Source organism: Mchenga conophoros, linkage group LG9, assembly GCF_057382185.1.
Source record: "Mchenga conophoros isolate Kocher_MC1m ecotype Shallow Benthic linkage group LG9, M_conophoros_male_GT1.1, whole genome shotgun sequence".
Classification (NCBI taxonomy): domain Eukaryota; kingdom Metazoa; phylum Chordata; class Actinopteri; order Cichliformes; family Cichlidae; genus Mchenga; species Mchenga conophoros.
This window is the reverse complement of record NC_140534.1, coordinates 5,854,276-5,871,881: the sequence shown is the minus strand read 5'-3', so window position 1 is coordinate 5,871,881 and position 17,606 is coordinate 5,854,276. Positions and strand designations below refer to the sequence as shown.

At 41.3% G+C, this 17,606-nt stretch overlaps 1 protein-coding gene across 2 annotated transcripts in view; it reads right to left on the bottom strand.

Moving 5' to 3' along the window:
* Positions 1 to 16,990, bottom strand: part of stk17a (serine/threonine kinase 17a) — a 40,997-nt gene extending 24,007 nt beyond the window's left edge. Inside the window, exon 1 of one of the 2 annotated variants that reach the window (XM_085286198.1) lies at positions 16,481 to 16,990. In XM_085286198.1, the coding sequence (XP_085142324.1) occupies positions 16,481 to 16,662 (182 nt within the window). In that variant the 5' untranslated portion in view covers positions 16,663 to 16,990. The remainder of the gene's footprint in view (positions 1 to 16,480) is intronic. The other variant, XM_085286197.1, reaches the window with a different exon arrangement.
* Between the last annotated feature and the right edge of the window lie 616 nt (positions 16,991 to 17,606).

Sequence of the window (17,606 nt, the reverse complement as noted above, 5' to 3'; positions counted from 1 at the left end):
AGAGAAGCTGTGAAATTAAAATAAAATTGATAAAGACTTGTAAGACTTGTACAGCCCTGTGCCTGAAGCAGTGAACCAACTTGCTTGTGAGAGTCATGGGGCCGATGCTGCTGGGAGCTACAGATTCCAGCACTGATCCGTGCTTTCTGCCAGTGTGATCCCATGACAAAAACCTGCTACACATCAATTACCATACCATGCCGTCTTTATTTATAAAGCACTTTATGAACCCTGGTTTTAGTTTAAAGTGCTGCACATATACAAATAGCATAGACAGGAAATAAAATCAAATATGTTAAAAAACAGAATTATTTAAAAAAAAAAAAGTCAACCTGTTTTAAGAAGAGCTTTAAAATCAGAAAGAGAAGAGGTCTGCCTAACCTACAACAAAATCATGATCACCTCTAAATTTACGCTTGGTTTTGGCACCTCAAGGAGCTGCTGATTGGTGGACCTAAGGGAGCAGGCAGGTGTATATGGCTGTATTAGCTTGGAGAGGTAAGAGGGGCCAGGCCATTAAGAGACTTAAAAACAAATAAAAGAACTTTTAAAAAGGACCCTATAAAGTACAGGCAGCCAGTGGAGTGAAATTAAAATGGGTGTAAGTCCTCAGTTAAATGACACATGGCAGACGCCTAATGGACACATCGCTAACCCAACAATAAAGTGCGTTACAGTAATCCAGTCTAGATGTAACAAAAGCGTTGATGACCGTCTCTTGACAAAACAGGCTTTATTTTGGCTAACTGCCTCAAAAAAAAAAAGCTAGCTCTTAACAACAGCTCTGACCTGGTTTTCAAGTTTAAGATTTGCTCTGCCCAAGCAGAGAAGCCCAGACCTCCCTCTCCTCAGCCACCTCCTCCAGCTTGTCCGGGGGAACACCAAGGCGTTCCCAGGCCAGCCAAGAGATATAATCTCTCCAGCGTGTCCTGGGTCTGCCCCAGGGCCTCCTCCCAGTGGGACATGCCTGGAAAACCTCACCCAGGAGGCATCCTTGTCAGATGCCCGAACCACCTCAACTGGCCCCTTTCGATGTGGAGGAGCAGCGGCTCTATTCTGAGCCCCTCCCAAATGGCCGAACTTCTCACCCTATCTCTAAGGGAGAGGTCAGCCACGCTTTGGAGGAAGCCCATTTCCGCCGCTTGTATTCGAGATCTCGTTCTTTCGGTCACTACCCACAGCTCGTGACCATAGGTGAGTGTATTGGCGTAGATCGACCAGTAAATTGAGACCGGTACCGAGGGACACGGTCGAATGCCTTCTCCAAGTCCACAAAACGCATGTAGACTGGTTGGGCAAACTCCCATGCAGCCTCAAGTATCCTCAAGAAGATAAAGAGCTGATCCAGTGTTCCACGACCAGGACGAAAACCGCCTTGTTCCTCCTGTATCCGAGGTTCGACTAACGGATGGACTCTCCTCTCCAGCACCCTGGCATAGACTTTCCCATGGAGGCTGAGGAGTGTGATTCCCCTGTAGTTGGAACACACCCTCCGGTCCCCTTTCTTAAAGATGGGGACCACCACCCCAGTTTGCCAGTCCAGGGGTACTGCCCCTGATCTCCACGCAACATTGTAGAGACGTGTCAACCAAGACAGCCCTACAACATCCAGAGCCTTCAGGAACTCGGGGCGGACCTCGTCCACCCCAGGGGCTCTGCCATCAAGGAGTTGTTTAACTGCCTCAGTGGCCTCGCCCCCAGAGATTGCTGGGTCATCCCCTTCGTCCCCAGACTCTGCTTCCGCCACAGAAGATGTGCAGGTGCGATTGAGGAGGTCCTCCAACTATTCCTTCCACCGCCCGAAAATTTTCTCAGTCGAAGTCAGCAGCACTCCACCCGCAATATTCACAGTGCAGGTAGAACACCGCTTTCCCTTCCTGAGTCGCTTGACGGTTTGCCAGAATCTCTTCGAGGCAGTCCGTAAGTCTTTTTCCATGGCTTCTCCGAACTCTTCCCACACCCGAGGTTTTGCTTCAGCCACCGCCCGCTGCCTCCGGAGTCCCACAGGCTAACCAAGCCCGGTAGGACTCTTTCTTCAACTTGGTGGCTCCCTTCACCTCCCTCCCTCGAACATGGTGTTTGTTATAGCCAAACTGTGGTTTGCACAGAAGTCCAATAACAAAACACTGCTCGGGTTCAGATCCGGGAGGCCGTTCCTCCCAATCATGCCCTTCCAGGTCTCGCTGTCATTGCCCACGTAAACATTGAAGTCTCTCAGTAGGACAACAGAGTCCCCAGGAGGAGCACCCTCCAGTACCCCACCCAGGAACTCCAAGAAGGCTGGGTACTCTGAACTAAGTGTTATGATACTCTGTCTCTCTTCCATTGTTAATTGCTTTTTTCTCCTTTTTGTAGCAACACACTTTCTGCAATACAATACTGTTCAACTGATGCTCACCAAAGTGTGTTCAAACACTGCTTTTATACAGACACGGGGTTGTAAGTAATCCAGAAAAGTTGAAACACCTGTAGGAATTAGTAGCACCAGCTTTCAAGGCTTGATCAACCTCCATTGCTGTAGAACAGCTTTAAATTGTTAACCCATGTTGTGTTCCCTGAAAAAGGCCTTTTTAATAATTCTGAAATGTACATTATTTTTCAGTTTTGGGTAACCTTACCTTTCTTTTTTTAAACCTCTGGCAGTTCACCACTTAAATGTGTACCACTTCAAGATATTCACTGAACTTGAACAACTTGAATTGCAATAAATAACTGGAAAAATTGGGGTGTTCTAAAACTGTACAGTGTATGTACAAGTAATCCCACATTAGCCCCATCCATTAGCTCTTCAAATCTTTAGTGTAATCTCTTCAATCAGAAGAAAACTGGCTTAAACAGAGAGGGATTGAAATAAGGGGCCAGTAAAACATGAGTGAGGATTATATTGGAATTTTAATTCAATTCAATTTTATTTATACAGCGCCAAATCACAACAACAGTCACCTCAAGACACTTTATATTGTAAGGTAGACCCTACAATAATAGATACAATTTGATTCGAATCATTCAAAGTTACTCTAACAGAATTCAAAAATAAAAATACTGAGTTTTGCATTAGCATATTAGTTCTGCGATGTGATTTTTTTGGACATGCTGCATGTCAGAATCAGAGAGACTTTAAATCTAAGAATTACTACCATACTACCAGGATAATGTTAGTTTACTTGGTAATTCTAAATTGGCCAAGCATGACAGACATGAAGTGCACAAAATTAGAATCAAGCACTGCATAAATGTGTGGTTAAATGTGGCTTGTAGTCAAAAATGCTTTCAGTGGTCAGTAAGGCAATATATGAACACCAGCCCATATTACTTTATGCCTGTTCTCTTGAGATAACATTGTGTTCAACTTGAAGCTGGTCTCATAATATAAGTCACTAAGATATTTTAAGAAACTAACTCCTTTAGCATGCACTCTTCTACTTCACATTTCCTTTCATTAAGCACTTTCAAAGATTTATACTAGAAAGCAAGTCAATGCCTTCCTGTTACAGTGAATGGGAAACTTCCTCAGAGCCTACACTCAGCTTTTTCTGTCCACCACACTAAGCGGTTCTGGCATTTCCTTTTTATTTTGTAAACCTTTCATCTATTCAGCTGTGCACATGAATATTGCAGTGAACAGGAAACAGACAATACTGCACCAACTGATTGACCGTGTACTAGAAAACTGAAGATTTACTAACTTCGATGACGATCGTATTATTTTGAGCACCAGCTCTCAGCCAAATAAACTTTTGCATAAACATGCAAAAGAAAAAAAAATGTTATATTTAAAATAACAAGTAGCAGGGGATGAGAGAGGGAGGATGGAGAATTGATCAGTTATTGGTATCGGAAAGTAGTGCACTGGAAAGTTGTTGGCCATGCATATTAATTAATGAAGGTTTATATTGGGATTGCTTTAAGCAGCCACCCTTAAAAGACCTCTGGGAGCAGTGCGTCATGTTCTAGCAGTGGTCTTGCCTGAAAAACGCAGAGAGACGCGGTTTAGTTTGGAGTCTAGGCCTGCCTTTCAGAAACCATACTGGGCCACCGCAGCCTTTTCTAAAGCAGCGTCAGCACATTTCCAAAGCCAGCAGCCTCATTCACAGGCTACACCCTAAAAGAGATGGCTTTTGTGCATGTGTGCAAGTCCATGTATATGTGCACACACATGCACCAAGCCAGAAGTGATGAAATGGTCACAATTATTGAAATAAATAGTCTTTAGGTTTAACAGGTGGATTTCTGAGGTGCTAAATGGCCTGTATTTGTATAGTGCTTTACTTGGTCCCTAAGGACCCCAAAGCGCTTTACACATTCAGTCAGTCATCCAACCATTCTCACACACACACACACACACACACACACACACACACACACACACACACACACACACACACACACACACACACACACACACACACACACACACACACACAGGTGATGGTAAGCTACATTGTAGCCACAGCCACCCTGGGGCGCACTGACAGAGGCGAGGCTGCCGGACACTGGCGCCACCGGGCTCTCTGAACAGGTGAAGTGTCTTGCCCAAGGTCACAACGACCGAGACTGTCGGAGCCGGGGCTCAAACCGGCAACCTTCCGATTACAAGACAAACTGCCAACTCTTGAGCCACGATCGCCCCCTGGTGCTATGCTATAACAGTGATTTTGCAGCCACCATCCTATCCAGCTGCTCACAGATATCTCACCAGCCCATCACATGGCAGCAAAGTAATACATTTAGGCATGAAGACATTGTTAAAATCACTGCTGAAGTTCGAGCTCTAGTCATCAAAAATGTGTAGGTAATGTAGGTTTTCTACCAACTATTAGCCATCAGTAGTTGGAGTGTATCAGTGTTCTGGCTGCGTTGTCATAGCTAGTCCCTGTGAAAGGGTGCCCTAGATTCATTTAATGAAAAAGATTTTCAGGTAGAAGGTGGGACAGGTGTTAGCACGATTACCTCACAGCAATAAGGTTGTGAGTTGAATTCCACCATTAGCTTGGGGAATTTGCATGTCTATTCGGCTTTCTCCCACAATCCAAAGACATGCAATTAGTGGGTTTAGGTTAACTGGTTATTCTACATTTCCCAAAGGTGGTTATGATTGCCTGTCTCCTTGCATTAGACTGGTGACCTGTCCAGGGTGTACTCTGCCTCTTGCCCTAAGACAATTGGGATAGGCTCCAGCGACCCCACTAGCTCAGCGTCTAACACTTCCACTACCATCACTGACTATCCATTTGGATTAGGGTTGGATGCAAACTGGTAATGTTGATTTACTGACATCAAAGATGTCACTGATCCTAAAGCTGAAAAAACATGACTTTAATAAATGTGTTTTCAGACAAGTAACTTTTGGGGTTGGCAAAGATAAACTCAATCAGGATTGCTGATAAATTATTAAGCCTTGGCCTTGCCAAGTTAAAAGACCCTGTAGAATCTTCAGCACCACATTCAAATATTTAAGTGAGTGCATGAATACTTTTAACCATGTGTGGATTGTTGTTTCTTAAAGTTATTAAGCATGTATGCTAAAGCATGTATGCTATATATTCAGCCCACCTTGGAAAAAGAACAGTTTAAAGAAATGTTTAATAGCCCAAAATTGCCATGACATTCATGCTCATGATGAGCTGAAATCTTCTAGCCACAAAAGTATTGCTTTTAGGTCCCAAAATGTTTCAAGCTACAGTAAACATGTTTGTAAACATGTTTGTCCCCCAAACATGTTTATGTATAAGGTAATGTGAGCTGTGGGTCCCCTTGCCACTTGCTCTTTCATCAAGAACCTTGGGATGACTATTTGACTCAGTTTTCACGTTGGATGCTAACAATCAATTAAGAAATATTGCCAAATTGAGTTACATGCTGTCACACTCTGAATTATTTAATCACATTTGAATTACTGTAATTCACTTGTCTGAGCAAACGTTTAAGGGTCCACTTTAAGATTCTGGCTTTGACTTTTAGAATATTGCAGTCATAAATATGCATCGATTGGTGTGTAATTCTGTCTTCTAAGACATCGATGCACTCTCATAAACTTGGAATTACCCTATTAAAAATATATATGAGCGGGCACCGGATTTGTGGAAGCTGCCATGTTTCCCCATCAATCTTGAATACAGTGGTTGAGATGGACATCGCCATTCCACCTAATTTCATTTTCTGTATATGACTAGAGCAGTGGTTCCCAAACTTTTTTTGCTAGACCCCCCTTTGTTTTACAAGAAAAATGTTTGCGACCCCCCTCCCGCGTGCACACACACATCCTCCAACCACACACACCCATATTTTGCTCCATTTATTTCACACCTCAAACATTTATTAAACAATTAAGCAAATACAAGTAATCTGCAATAAATTACAGGTAGTAATAAAATAAACTACTAACTCTTTTACGCTACGTCCACACCTACACGGGTATTTTTGAAAACGCAGCCGTTTCGTCCACACGTAAACGGCGTTTCGAATCACAGAATCACTCCTTTTTTGCGTTTACGTGTGGACGAGGAATACAGAGTTCGTCACACAACGTCAAAGGTATGTGCCTTTTTTCACGTCACGCTGTGCGCCACATTATTGTTTACATGAGATGAATAGCAGAATGGCAGATAGAGACAAAATACTGTTGATCTGAGTATCTTCAGGTTTTACAGGCTTACATACACACGCAGTTACTGTCCCTCCATTTACAAAGACAGAGGCGTCACAGTGTGATTATTTTACATGTAGTTGTTTTTTTCCTGTTTAATAATATTCAACATTGCTGTCAATGCATTTTTCAAAAAATGCCTCTCTGTGCAAAATGGGTTTAAAAACAAACAGCTGTGGGATCCTGTTTGACCGGGATTTGAACCGGGGAAGAAATCGTGGCAGGATCAGCCTGATATTATTTGTATCCCACTGTAACTTCACTGTATAAAGAGCTAACATCTCCAAAATGTCAGGAGTAGTTAGTCATTACAACAAGTGTTTGTGAACTAAAAATCAAGAATGTGGGATACCGTTTGTCCATGATTTGGAGAGCCCAGCGCTGCTCCCGATGCAGGGAAAACCAATCCTGCAGGGAGACCTACCTCGGCACTTGTGCAGGTGAAACCAAAGGGAAGACATGCTTCACCATATTGTCTAGTCTTTGGCTTAGAATGAAGTTGCTTTGCGTTTGTACGGGCGCCCCATGCTAGCAGTGTGCAAGCGTTTTGTTTTTTTTCCCCACTTTTCATACCGCGCCCCCCCCCCCGCAATGGCTCCACACTTTGGGAAGGTCTGGGCTAGAGAATGACAACATAGTAAGACAAAGGCAGCGCGGAAGGGAACTCGTACGTGTTTTTGTGCCATGGCGGCAAATATAAATTCATGCCTATACCATCAAGTTATGAAGGGTCATACTTCTTTTTTTTTCTTCTTTTAACTTCTTATTTGGTGGGGGTCCTCTTCACCAAAGAAGTGAAAACACAAGGAAAGAGACGACAGAGTAAATATTGGCACAGCAGCCTTTCAGAGAAGATGATGCAGAGAAAGAAGGATTTTAACAGTGACGATAAAGTCGCTTGCTTTCTGCTTGACAGGTAAATCAACCTAACAGCCTAAAATTTATGTTTTGGTCTCTCTTGGCTGACTAAAGCACAGTCACTGGTGTAATGCTCTTTCCAGGACCATATGGGCTAAGTGAGAATCCCTGTCTGTCACTAAAACCCATCAAGGAAAAAGCTTTGGGTCTTAACCATATGTAATTCAGAGCTTCGCCATAGTACAAGTTACAAAAGGAGCTTGGGTGTGAGCCATCTGGGACTCCCACCGCATAAAAGCAATACCTCAAAGCCCCCATCGTCATCCTACTTCCACCCCAAGATATGAAAAGTAGATCGTTAATGAGGGTCTGAAAGCCATATTAAAAATGCACTAATTAATTAATAGCAAGCTTTCAAACTTCAGGCACGTCTTGAAAAATTACATACCAACACCAAGTCACTCATTTTCATTTTTAAAGCTAAACGTTTGCATGGATACAAGGTGATGTAAAGTGTACATGACAAACAAGGAAAACTGGAGACACGAAAACATTTTATTTACATTTTGAGAGACAGCAGCAAAATGATATACATCACCAAGAAAGTGCTGACCTTTATTTGACATGTATCTCTATATTTTCTGTTAACTGTTTATTTACAAAATGAAAACTTTCATGCTAGAAGAATCAGAAATCCTCAGTGCCTGTTGTACGCTTCTCGTTATTCGACTTATGAAGGTGGGCGTTTGCATGAACAAACTGAGGTTAGTGTGGAGGTTCAAAGCATACATTTGTAAGCCCATACTGGAACTTGAGGTAAACCATAAAGTCCAATAATGAAATGTCATGAAACCCCCAACTTAAAAAAAAAAAACAACAACTAAAAGGACAAAAGCAAAAAACAAAGGAGTGAGTAATTAGGTGTGGAAGTCAAAAAATGTGTTCCAAATTCAAAAAAGTGTAATTGCAGAGGTAACTTAACCTCTTTGATACATTTGATCATGTTCACAGTCAACAAAACACAACTCCACAGAGGAATGCATGGGCAAACAAAGCCAAGTTTACAGCTGAGCCTTTAATCCAAAAAAGCCTCATGAATGAAATTCCACCACTAAGTTCAGAAGGCTCATGCAGAGAGTAGGCTAAGAGTCAGCTACGGAATAAACACAACTTGTATGGCTACAGAACAACAACACCTTCATCTGTTATTACACTGACTAACAGAGCCTAACCAAGTTATTGCTGTATGTTGTCTGTTATGAGAATGTATATCTTTACTTATATAGTGGTTTACAAATCCACCTAACAAGTGATAGATCCCTGGTTCGATTCCAGAAGGAGACAAATCCCTGAGGGTTTGCGTCAGGAAAGTCATCTGGTGTAAAAATCTGCCAAATCAAACATGTAGTTTCAGTGTGCTAATGCTCTAGACTTTTGATTATTGCGAGCTAAGCTTTTGATTCCTATTTTGACTTCTCTATTATTCTTGGACACTATGATCTCAGCTGTTTGGTTCTGGTGTTCAGCTGATATAGCTGTGCCTTGCTCTCTACCTCTCTCCATCTCCCCAATCAATGGTTTTTAGTATGCCCACACATAAGTCTGCATTTACATCAAACCAGTGTATGACTGTGTACACAGTGTATGACTGTGTACGTGACAAATAAAATTTGCATTTGAATTTGATTTGAACCACTGAGCAGTGCCTTGGTGAACATAAACTTGGACACATGACCTTTTGTCAGCTGATCTTCTACAGTGCTGTAGGCCAGAGTGGTTCTGCAGATTAATGTAAGCTTTCATGTTGTTCTGTTGCAGCTAATCTCAGTCACAATGTCAGGTCTGTGACATACAGACATAAACAGCCTTTGTTGTGTAGCTAAGATTGTAGCTGTGCTATAATCAAAGTCATTCTAGAACTTGCCACTCTACAGCTATCTTGGTAACATCTCTAGGCAGTTATTTCAGGTACAAGAACTTATCTAAATGAATGGAGAGAGAACCATAACTGCAATTTCAGTGATCACTTGCACACAAAAAGATGTTGGCAAAACTGGCCAACAGACCTGGTGTCTCATTTTAACCACAGACTATGTATGTAAGTATATAGCATGAAGTATAAAAGACAAATGTGCTGTGTGCACTAGCAAAAGGAAGGTTATCCAGTAATCAATAACAGCATTTACATCTAAAGACATGTAGGAAAAGCTGAGCGTCATCTGAGAAGCTTCTCGGGTGAGAGATGAAATGTCTTCAAGAAACGTATTAAACTACAGTCACTTTTCTTTCCAAGCTCCTTAGATTACCATGACCTGGGTGACTGACAACCTACACAGACAATACCATTTACACTTTCTAACAAAACATAACATTAATAAGCTTTAATAAGCTTGTCATCCTATGGATGAAGTGCAGCCGGTAACAATAGTCCTTGTTCTGCTGTGCAACTTTATGGAACTTTGTGAAGCAGAACCAGTTCTCCACCTGCTGCAGGTTTGCAACCACTTTGCTTAGACTGGACACTATTTTGTTCTCCAATGTGTGCTTTTCCCTTGTTTTGTATACATTTCTTCGGTTTGCTTTTTATTCCCACTGTTTACTCATTATATTTTATCAAAGTGCAGTTGGTGTGGAGCACATTGTACATGTACAATGACAATAAAGGGCTATTCTATTTTTTGGCAGAACAGGATCTCACTGCTATATAGCTGGAATCCAAAATCGTAGAGTTGGATTAAAATTATAACTTGCATTATTATAAGAGACTCTGGCAAGTGGCTGGATGACACTGAGAAGCAGTACACCAGCAACCAGCCAGAAAGGTGGCAAAAGGACGTCTAGTTGTATAATGGTCTATTACCCTCTGCTCCCTAATTCTATGAATTCAATTCACCTACATTTTATTTATATAGTGCAAATTCACAACAACGCCTCAAAGCGCTTTGTATTGGAAAACTATTAGAGAGAAACCTAACATCACATGACCAATTATGAGCATATAATTGTTGACAGTGGGAAGGAAAAACAAAATAGGGAACTATTTTGCATTTTGTCCTGTGCAAAATGCAAAATGGGGGGGGGGGGGGGGAGGAGAATGTAATAGTAACTAGGGCTGCACGATATTAGGAAAACCTGCGATGTGCGATAACTGATCAATATTGCGATAACGATATGACGTGCGATAAAATAAATAGCAAAAAACAGTTTTAAATAAACATAACTTAAATTATACTGCAAATTATCTCAATGCAGTTGTTCATCATTTTACCACTCACCAAGTAGTTATGATGCAAGTCAAAACTGGAGAGGAAACTTTACTGTAGTGCTGGTGTAGTTTTCAGCTTTGCTCAGGTCAAACATGACGGTCCAGCGGCATGTTTCGTACATTTGTGGAATGGCGACATGGGAAAAGTAGTTTCGTGAGGGGATGCGGTATCTCCGGTCCACTTTATGTATCAGACTGGTGAAGCCCTCTCTGCTAACTGTATTTATAGGCATCATGTCTTTAGCCAAAAAAATGTGTAATGGCCTCTGTTATTTCTTTGTAGCGCTTCGACGTTTTCTCATAAGGAGTTCCACTTGAAAAAGTGGCTGTTGGACTGCTGTGCTCTTTGTCTTAACATTAGCAACCTTTGTTTGGCTTGCCCTGTCTTTCTGGAACTCTTCAAACAGTTCTCTGTGGTTGTATTGAAGATGATGGTGGAGATTAGTCGTGTTTCCTCTGGTGGTTGCCACGAGTGTTCGGCAAGTTTTGCAGAGCACCTGTGTTTGGAGAAGGTCGTCTTTATCAAATCCAAAGTACCTCCAAATAAGCGAGGTACTATTTTTTTTTTCTTTTTTCTTTTTTAAGGCACGAGTTCATAGTCAGCGTTCTCGTCATGCGTCTCGCTGTCAGCCATTACAACTCTGACTCGTTGCTGCAGCGTTGTTCGCTCCCCACCTACGTAGGAGGCAGGCCTCTAATCCATTTGATTGGCCGTGAAGGGCTCTATACGACTGGTCAAATGTATAAAGGGGTTTCTTTGATTGGTAAATTCTTTAAAGCACGTGTGTAAACATTTTAAGGTACCCAATTATCGCAGTTTACGCCGTCTTTTGCGATGGGCCCATCGCACATGCTGGTATCGCGATGACAATAAATTTTCGATTTATTGTGCAGGCCTAATAGTAACCAATGACCAAATGCAGCAGTAATGTATAAACACAGAGAGTGAAAAGAGATGAGCTTTATTAAAAGCTTTATTAAAAAGAAAACTAAAGAGGGTGTCTGTCTCCCGAATCCAAATTGGGAGCTGGTTCCACTGCAGAGGGCCCAGAAGCTGAAGGCTCTGCTTCCCATTCTACTTTAAAAAAGCAAGCCTGCAGTCTGAGAGCAAAGTCCTCTGTTAAGATGATAAGGTACTATGAGGTCTTTAAGATATTGCGGGGCCTGATTACTCAAGATTTTGTATGTAAGAAGAAAAAGTTTGATTCAATTCTGGATTCGACAGGAAGCCAATGAAGAGAAGCCAATATGGGAGAAATATGCTCTCTCTTTCCAGTCCCTCTCAGGACTCTTGCTGCCAGTGGCGTGTCCAGCGGGGTGGCCTGGGGGGGCACAGGCCACCTCCCCAACCAGACTGGCCACCCCAGGTGCCACCCCAAAGGCAAAACAATAAAATTCAATCAAATATCAAATGTCCGATTATGTTTTCACGGTGAAGCTCAGATATCCGAGTGTAAGTGAATGCAGCATCGGCTTCTGCGCTATGTGCATCACGTTAGCAAAGGTAGGAGAGCCAAGCACGAAAGACGGCACCGCAGGAAACAATTTTTCGGTGAAAGAAAATGAGGACAGAATAAATGTCCCGGTAAGTAATATTAAGTTTGTTGAGTTTAGTAAACTTCGGTGAAATTAGAATACCAAAGAAAAAATAACAGTTAAAGAATTATTGCAGCCATCGAATATATCAGACAGTATGCTACTGAGGGGAGCTAACATAAGAGTTATGAGTTATAAGATATAATCTAAGTCGTAACATTGCTGTATGGAGCTGCAGATTTGGTTGCAGGTTAACATAGCTGGACTGGCCATCGGGCATACCGGTGACTTATTTATTTATTTTGTAATGGCATGAACAATGAGAGGTGGTGGATTGGCCAGATGCAGGTCGATTTGTAAAAATAACTCAGTTGTTTGGTGGTGGCTATGGCGGTGCTTCCACAGAGGCCAGCAGGTGGATGAGGGAACGGGAGGCAGGGGGAGAGCCCCGAGGCAGCCGCCAGTCCGAGTGTCAGGTGAACTGAACTTCAGGTAAGAAGTTATGATCTGCAGTCTATCTGGGTCAGATATAAACCAAGTTTAGGTGGAGTTTATTTTCGTTGTGCTGACTTTTTACAGTCAGTTAGAATAACTCGTACTGCGTACTAGCTAGCATGACGGAGTTTCTACACAAAGGGGGGCACAAAGAAATACTGTTCTTTCTTATTCTCATTTAAAATATCTAGCTTTTATTAAATAATTATCTAAATCTTACAACTAAAGTTTTTATCTGACATAAAATGTATAGAAATCATACATATACCAACAAGACAGTGTACATCACTGTCACAACAGCATTTGTTTTCATTCAAAGGCTTTATGGCTTTAATACCTGGTGGGCCGGTCTCTAGTCAAAATGCCAGATTTTCTGTCCCGGTCCAGCCCTGCAGGTTATACTGGCAGTGTCACCATGCCAGCTGACTGTATTTCATCATCAGCCAGTGTTGTTCTTTATCAATATTACCAAAGTTTACCATAAGGCAGCATAGCAAGTATTTACTTGCTTTCAGGTTTTATTCAAATGTTAGTCTTTTCAGTTGTTTCCCCACTTTTTTCCTGTTTCAAAATCAAACACCAGTTTGTGAGAAGATTATCTTCTTTTTTTAAATAGGCAGATAAAGTTTTGCATTGGCATTGGCTAATTTGTCAATTGTTTGTTACAAATGTTCGTATTTTAATATTAAAAAATGTTTTTGCCCAAAACATATGTGCACTACATGTCAGTAAAAATACTATGCAAATATTGCTGTCCTTGATTGCTGAGTAAACACTGACAAAGCACTGATTGTATCTCTTGTACTTTATCAACGCAGTATCTAAAAACTTTGCACCATAGTGGTTAAAATCTCATTCTAATAAGAGTTAAAAGCGCATTCGGTTATTAGGTTTATAGGGTTATTGAATTATGGTTAATGGTTGGTAGAATTTTTTTTAAACATTATCTGCCACCCTTCTCCAAATCTGTGCCCCTACCTGGCCCCCCCAACAAAAATTTTCTAGACACGCCACTCCTTGCTGCAGCACTCTTGAGCAACTCGAGGCTTTTCAGAAAGCTTTTAAAGCGGCCTGATAATAACGAGTCACAATAGTCCAACCTCAAAGTAATAAATGCAGAGTTACAGTTTCAGCATCACTCCAAGTCAAGATGTTTCTAATTTTAGTGATATTGTACTGATAAATGAAATCAGTTCTACATATTTGCTTAAGGTGCACAAATGGTAAAAAACGACAAACATGAATCTGTGATTGGCTGCAAACTGGACACATTTGAAGCTGTGGTGGTAAGAAGGTCAGAGGACAAACTATTCTCCATCCTCTGAAAAACATGCTGAGAACCTTCTCAAACAGAAACATCTTTTATTGTTTACTGTGATGTTGTAAACTTTTTTGTTGTGTTTGAGAAAAGAGAATATTTTATTGCATAAAACAGTGCTGATCGCATTTTTCAAACATCTGCTTTGGCAGCTGACTGTGGGGCTCGGTACACCCGGCTTGGCGTGGAAAAACAGAGTGTGCGACTCCAGCTTCTCTCTAGTCTGATGACTCAAACAGGCTCTCCCCCACTCTGTCATTTAAACAGTGCTTTACAAACCTGAACATTGGAGCTAACAGCTGGATTTTCCTGTTTCAGTGCAGCTGAGACAGGAGACAGACAGTGAAAGTGGACGGTACACCCTCGGTTTAACACAAAAACTCATTGTTGCAGGCAGGGGCAGCACAAAAGTGACCCCTTAAACTGATTTTTATTCCAAGTCCCCCTGTTTTCCCCTGAGTTATTGGTCCTGTTACTATGCCTGTGAAGGTTCTCAGTCAGTCAAGGAGCTTGGAAAGAGAAGTGTCTGGACTTCTTTAAGTTTCCTTATTGATCCTCTACCTCGTGTGATTAGGTAGAGGATCAATAGGGGGTCCATGACCCTCTTGGGGACACTCCCATAGGGATTAAAATCTGGGACTCGCCACCAATTGCTCTTAGAACTGAAGAAGCTTCTCCACTGAGAGGTGAAACGTCTTTAAGGAAATTTAAAGAGGTCCAGACGCTTTTCTTTCCAAGCTCCTTAGACGGTTCTGTTACTAGCTAGACTTACATTAGTTTATTTTAGCTATTAACCACAACCAACCAATGGTGTCACGTTCTGTACTGAGAGAAGATGGCGCTACACATTTTTTAGCACTTATTTCTTAAATCCAGCTTCACAGAGTTACATTCATGGCTGTTTTTGAGAGCAAGGCTCCATCATGTAAATGAGTCTTTACACATGAAGTGTTTCAGGTCCACTTTAAGCATAATTAAGTACCAAAGAGTGCAAAGCCACTTACCTCAGTGTTACTGGATGTAAGAGAACATATGAAAGTTGCATGTATACTTAAGTGATGATAATAACGTGCATTTACCTTCCTTCATTTCAGTATCCATAAGAGATGAATTTGTCCACTATAATCAAAAGGATACAATGCTTTATGGTGAACTGAGTATACTGTGTATTCATTGCTCCCGAACTTTACCCGTTATTTGCAGGGATTTAATTTCTATTATTGTGGCCCCATCCCTAGGGACTGTAACGGTATAACCCTAACCCAATATTCCAATCATGTATCTATCTATCTATCTATCTATCTATCTATCTATCTATCTATCTATCTACTTAGCACTTTTAATTCTTATTCTCATTTTTATTTTCATGTCCATCTAAGCTTAATTTATAACAGTATTTATAACAGTATGTTTGCACTGAAGCACGGCAGCAATTTCCTAATGTTGTAAACCCGCTCAACATTTGGCAATAAAACCCTCTCTGATTCTGATTCTGACTCCACTACATTCATGTCACAATTTTAATTAATTAATTTACAAAATTAAGACACAGAAAAGATCTTACATCTCCAATAAGCTACTTTTCTTTTTAATTATTTTACTAATTTGGAAGTTAATTTTGATGTTCATTTGAGCTCAGATGTTTATTTTAGAAAACAAATCAACATTGATTATAATTATAATCAGCAGATCAGTTCGTGACAGAAGTACTCACTGACTACATCAGTCAAATACAGCTTTGATATTAGGAGAATGCAAGAGTTATCAACATGTAATGTTTAACACAGACTGCTCTCTCAACTGAATTCTCCTGATATATTACCTCAACTGTGAGTTACATGAATTCACACAGCCTAGTAATTAAAAACGTAAACAGTAAGTAAGTTAATGCAACTCGAACTGGATTTCCTTATTCGGTTAACACTGGTTTAGTGCTTGGCGGTGACCAGCACGTGTGAGGCAGACACTGACAGTGTATAATACACTGTAATAGTGCAGGGTGTGTGAGTGTTATTTTCTGACTTGGGCCAACCCGAGTTGGTTGGGCGACCAGACCAGTTCAGAAAGTCTGGATCAGACCCGACAGACTGCTTTGAGCACATTCTCGTGGGATTACTTGCATTTTTTTTCACTTACGTGACATTTTCAATACAAAAATCAGAGATGTAAAGGTCTATTTCACGACATTGGTGCTTTTACATGACCTCTTCCACCACTCGTATGGGAACAGTCCCAAAGCTCGAGCAGTCGTGCCAAATAAAAACAGAACTATTTCTGCTAGTCTAAGCTGAGTAAGATAAGAAACATACGAAACTAAACATAAACTCAGCTAAATTTACGTTTAAGTGTGCCATGTTCTTACCTTCCGAGCTCTCTGCCGGGAATAACAGTGTAGTGGTCGGCGAAAGGTTCGTTGTGGATGGCGGTTTGGATTTCGGACAACAAGCCGCTGACACTGCGGCTCTGGCTCGGTCCAGCTGCGTGGTTGTGATGAAGGCGGCTTCTGCTTCTCGAGTCCCCGGCAAGCGGGCATTCGGGGATCATGGCGTCGATTAATTGGACCGGTTAGTTGGCTAACGTTAAACACTTCAAACAACGGTCAGCACAATTACATTAAATGACGCCGCTTACTATTCTCCGAACGACAACAGAAACCAAACAAAACCCAAAACATTAGGGCGACAGAATAATGTCACGTCTTCTAGGCCAAGCTTCAAATTATTAGCTCAGTCTAACATTGTAATAAAAACACAGCTGGAGAGCTCATTTTGATCACTCCACACTCAGCGTCCTGCCTGTCAGTCCCTCAACTTGCTCCTCACTTAGAAGCTGAACCGGTGCTGCGTTTTCTGTAACCATGGTAGCACGTGTTGATTGACAGGCGTGCCTGCCAATCGGAATGGGTTACAGAGAGAGAGGGGGAGAGACTTCTGTGTTGATCGGCGAATTAAAAATTAAACGTGAAATATATAGCGGGACCAGTTTTCACGTCCCTTTTAATATAAAAAAATGCATACAATGTATACATTTCTATTGCTTTTAATAATAAATATTGATAGAACTGTAAGTCTCTTAAAAAGCAACACAAATGATATGTAAACTACAAAGAACAAAAGCAACAGAAAAGCTAACTTAACAAAAGAGAAATAAAGGCACGCAAGTAATTACACAAAGAAATAAAACATGTAGAAAGAGACGAAGAAGATTAGAAAGAGAAACAAAGCATCTACAGAGGAAGGCTCAGGAAGCAGAGTGGATGGTTGGTGGTGGTCCTTGGCTAAGATACTGAATGATACACTCATCAGAGTGTGAATGTGTGTGAACGTTATACAGAAAGCCCTTAGATATAGAAAACTGTTTATGTTGTATAAAATGCTTTTTGAGTATTCAAGTAGAAAAGTACTTTATAAGAACCAGTCCAGTTTTTATGTTGAGTGGAGAACTTCCTGGTGGGTTTTAGGTCTCATATCCAATACCTTCTTACCTGT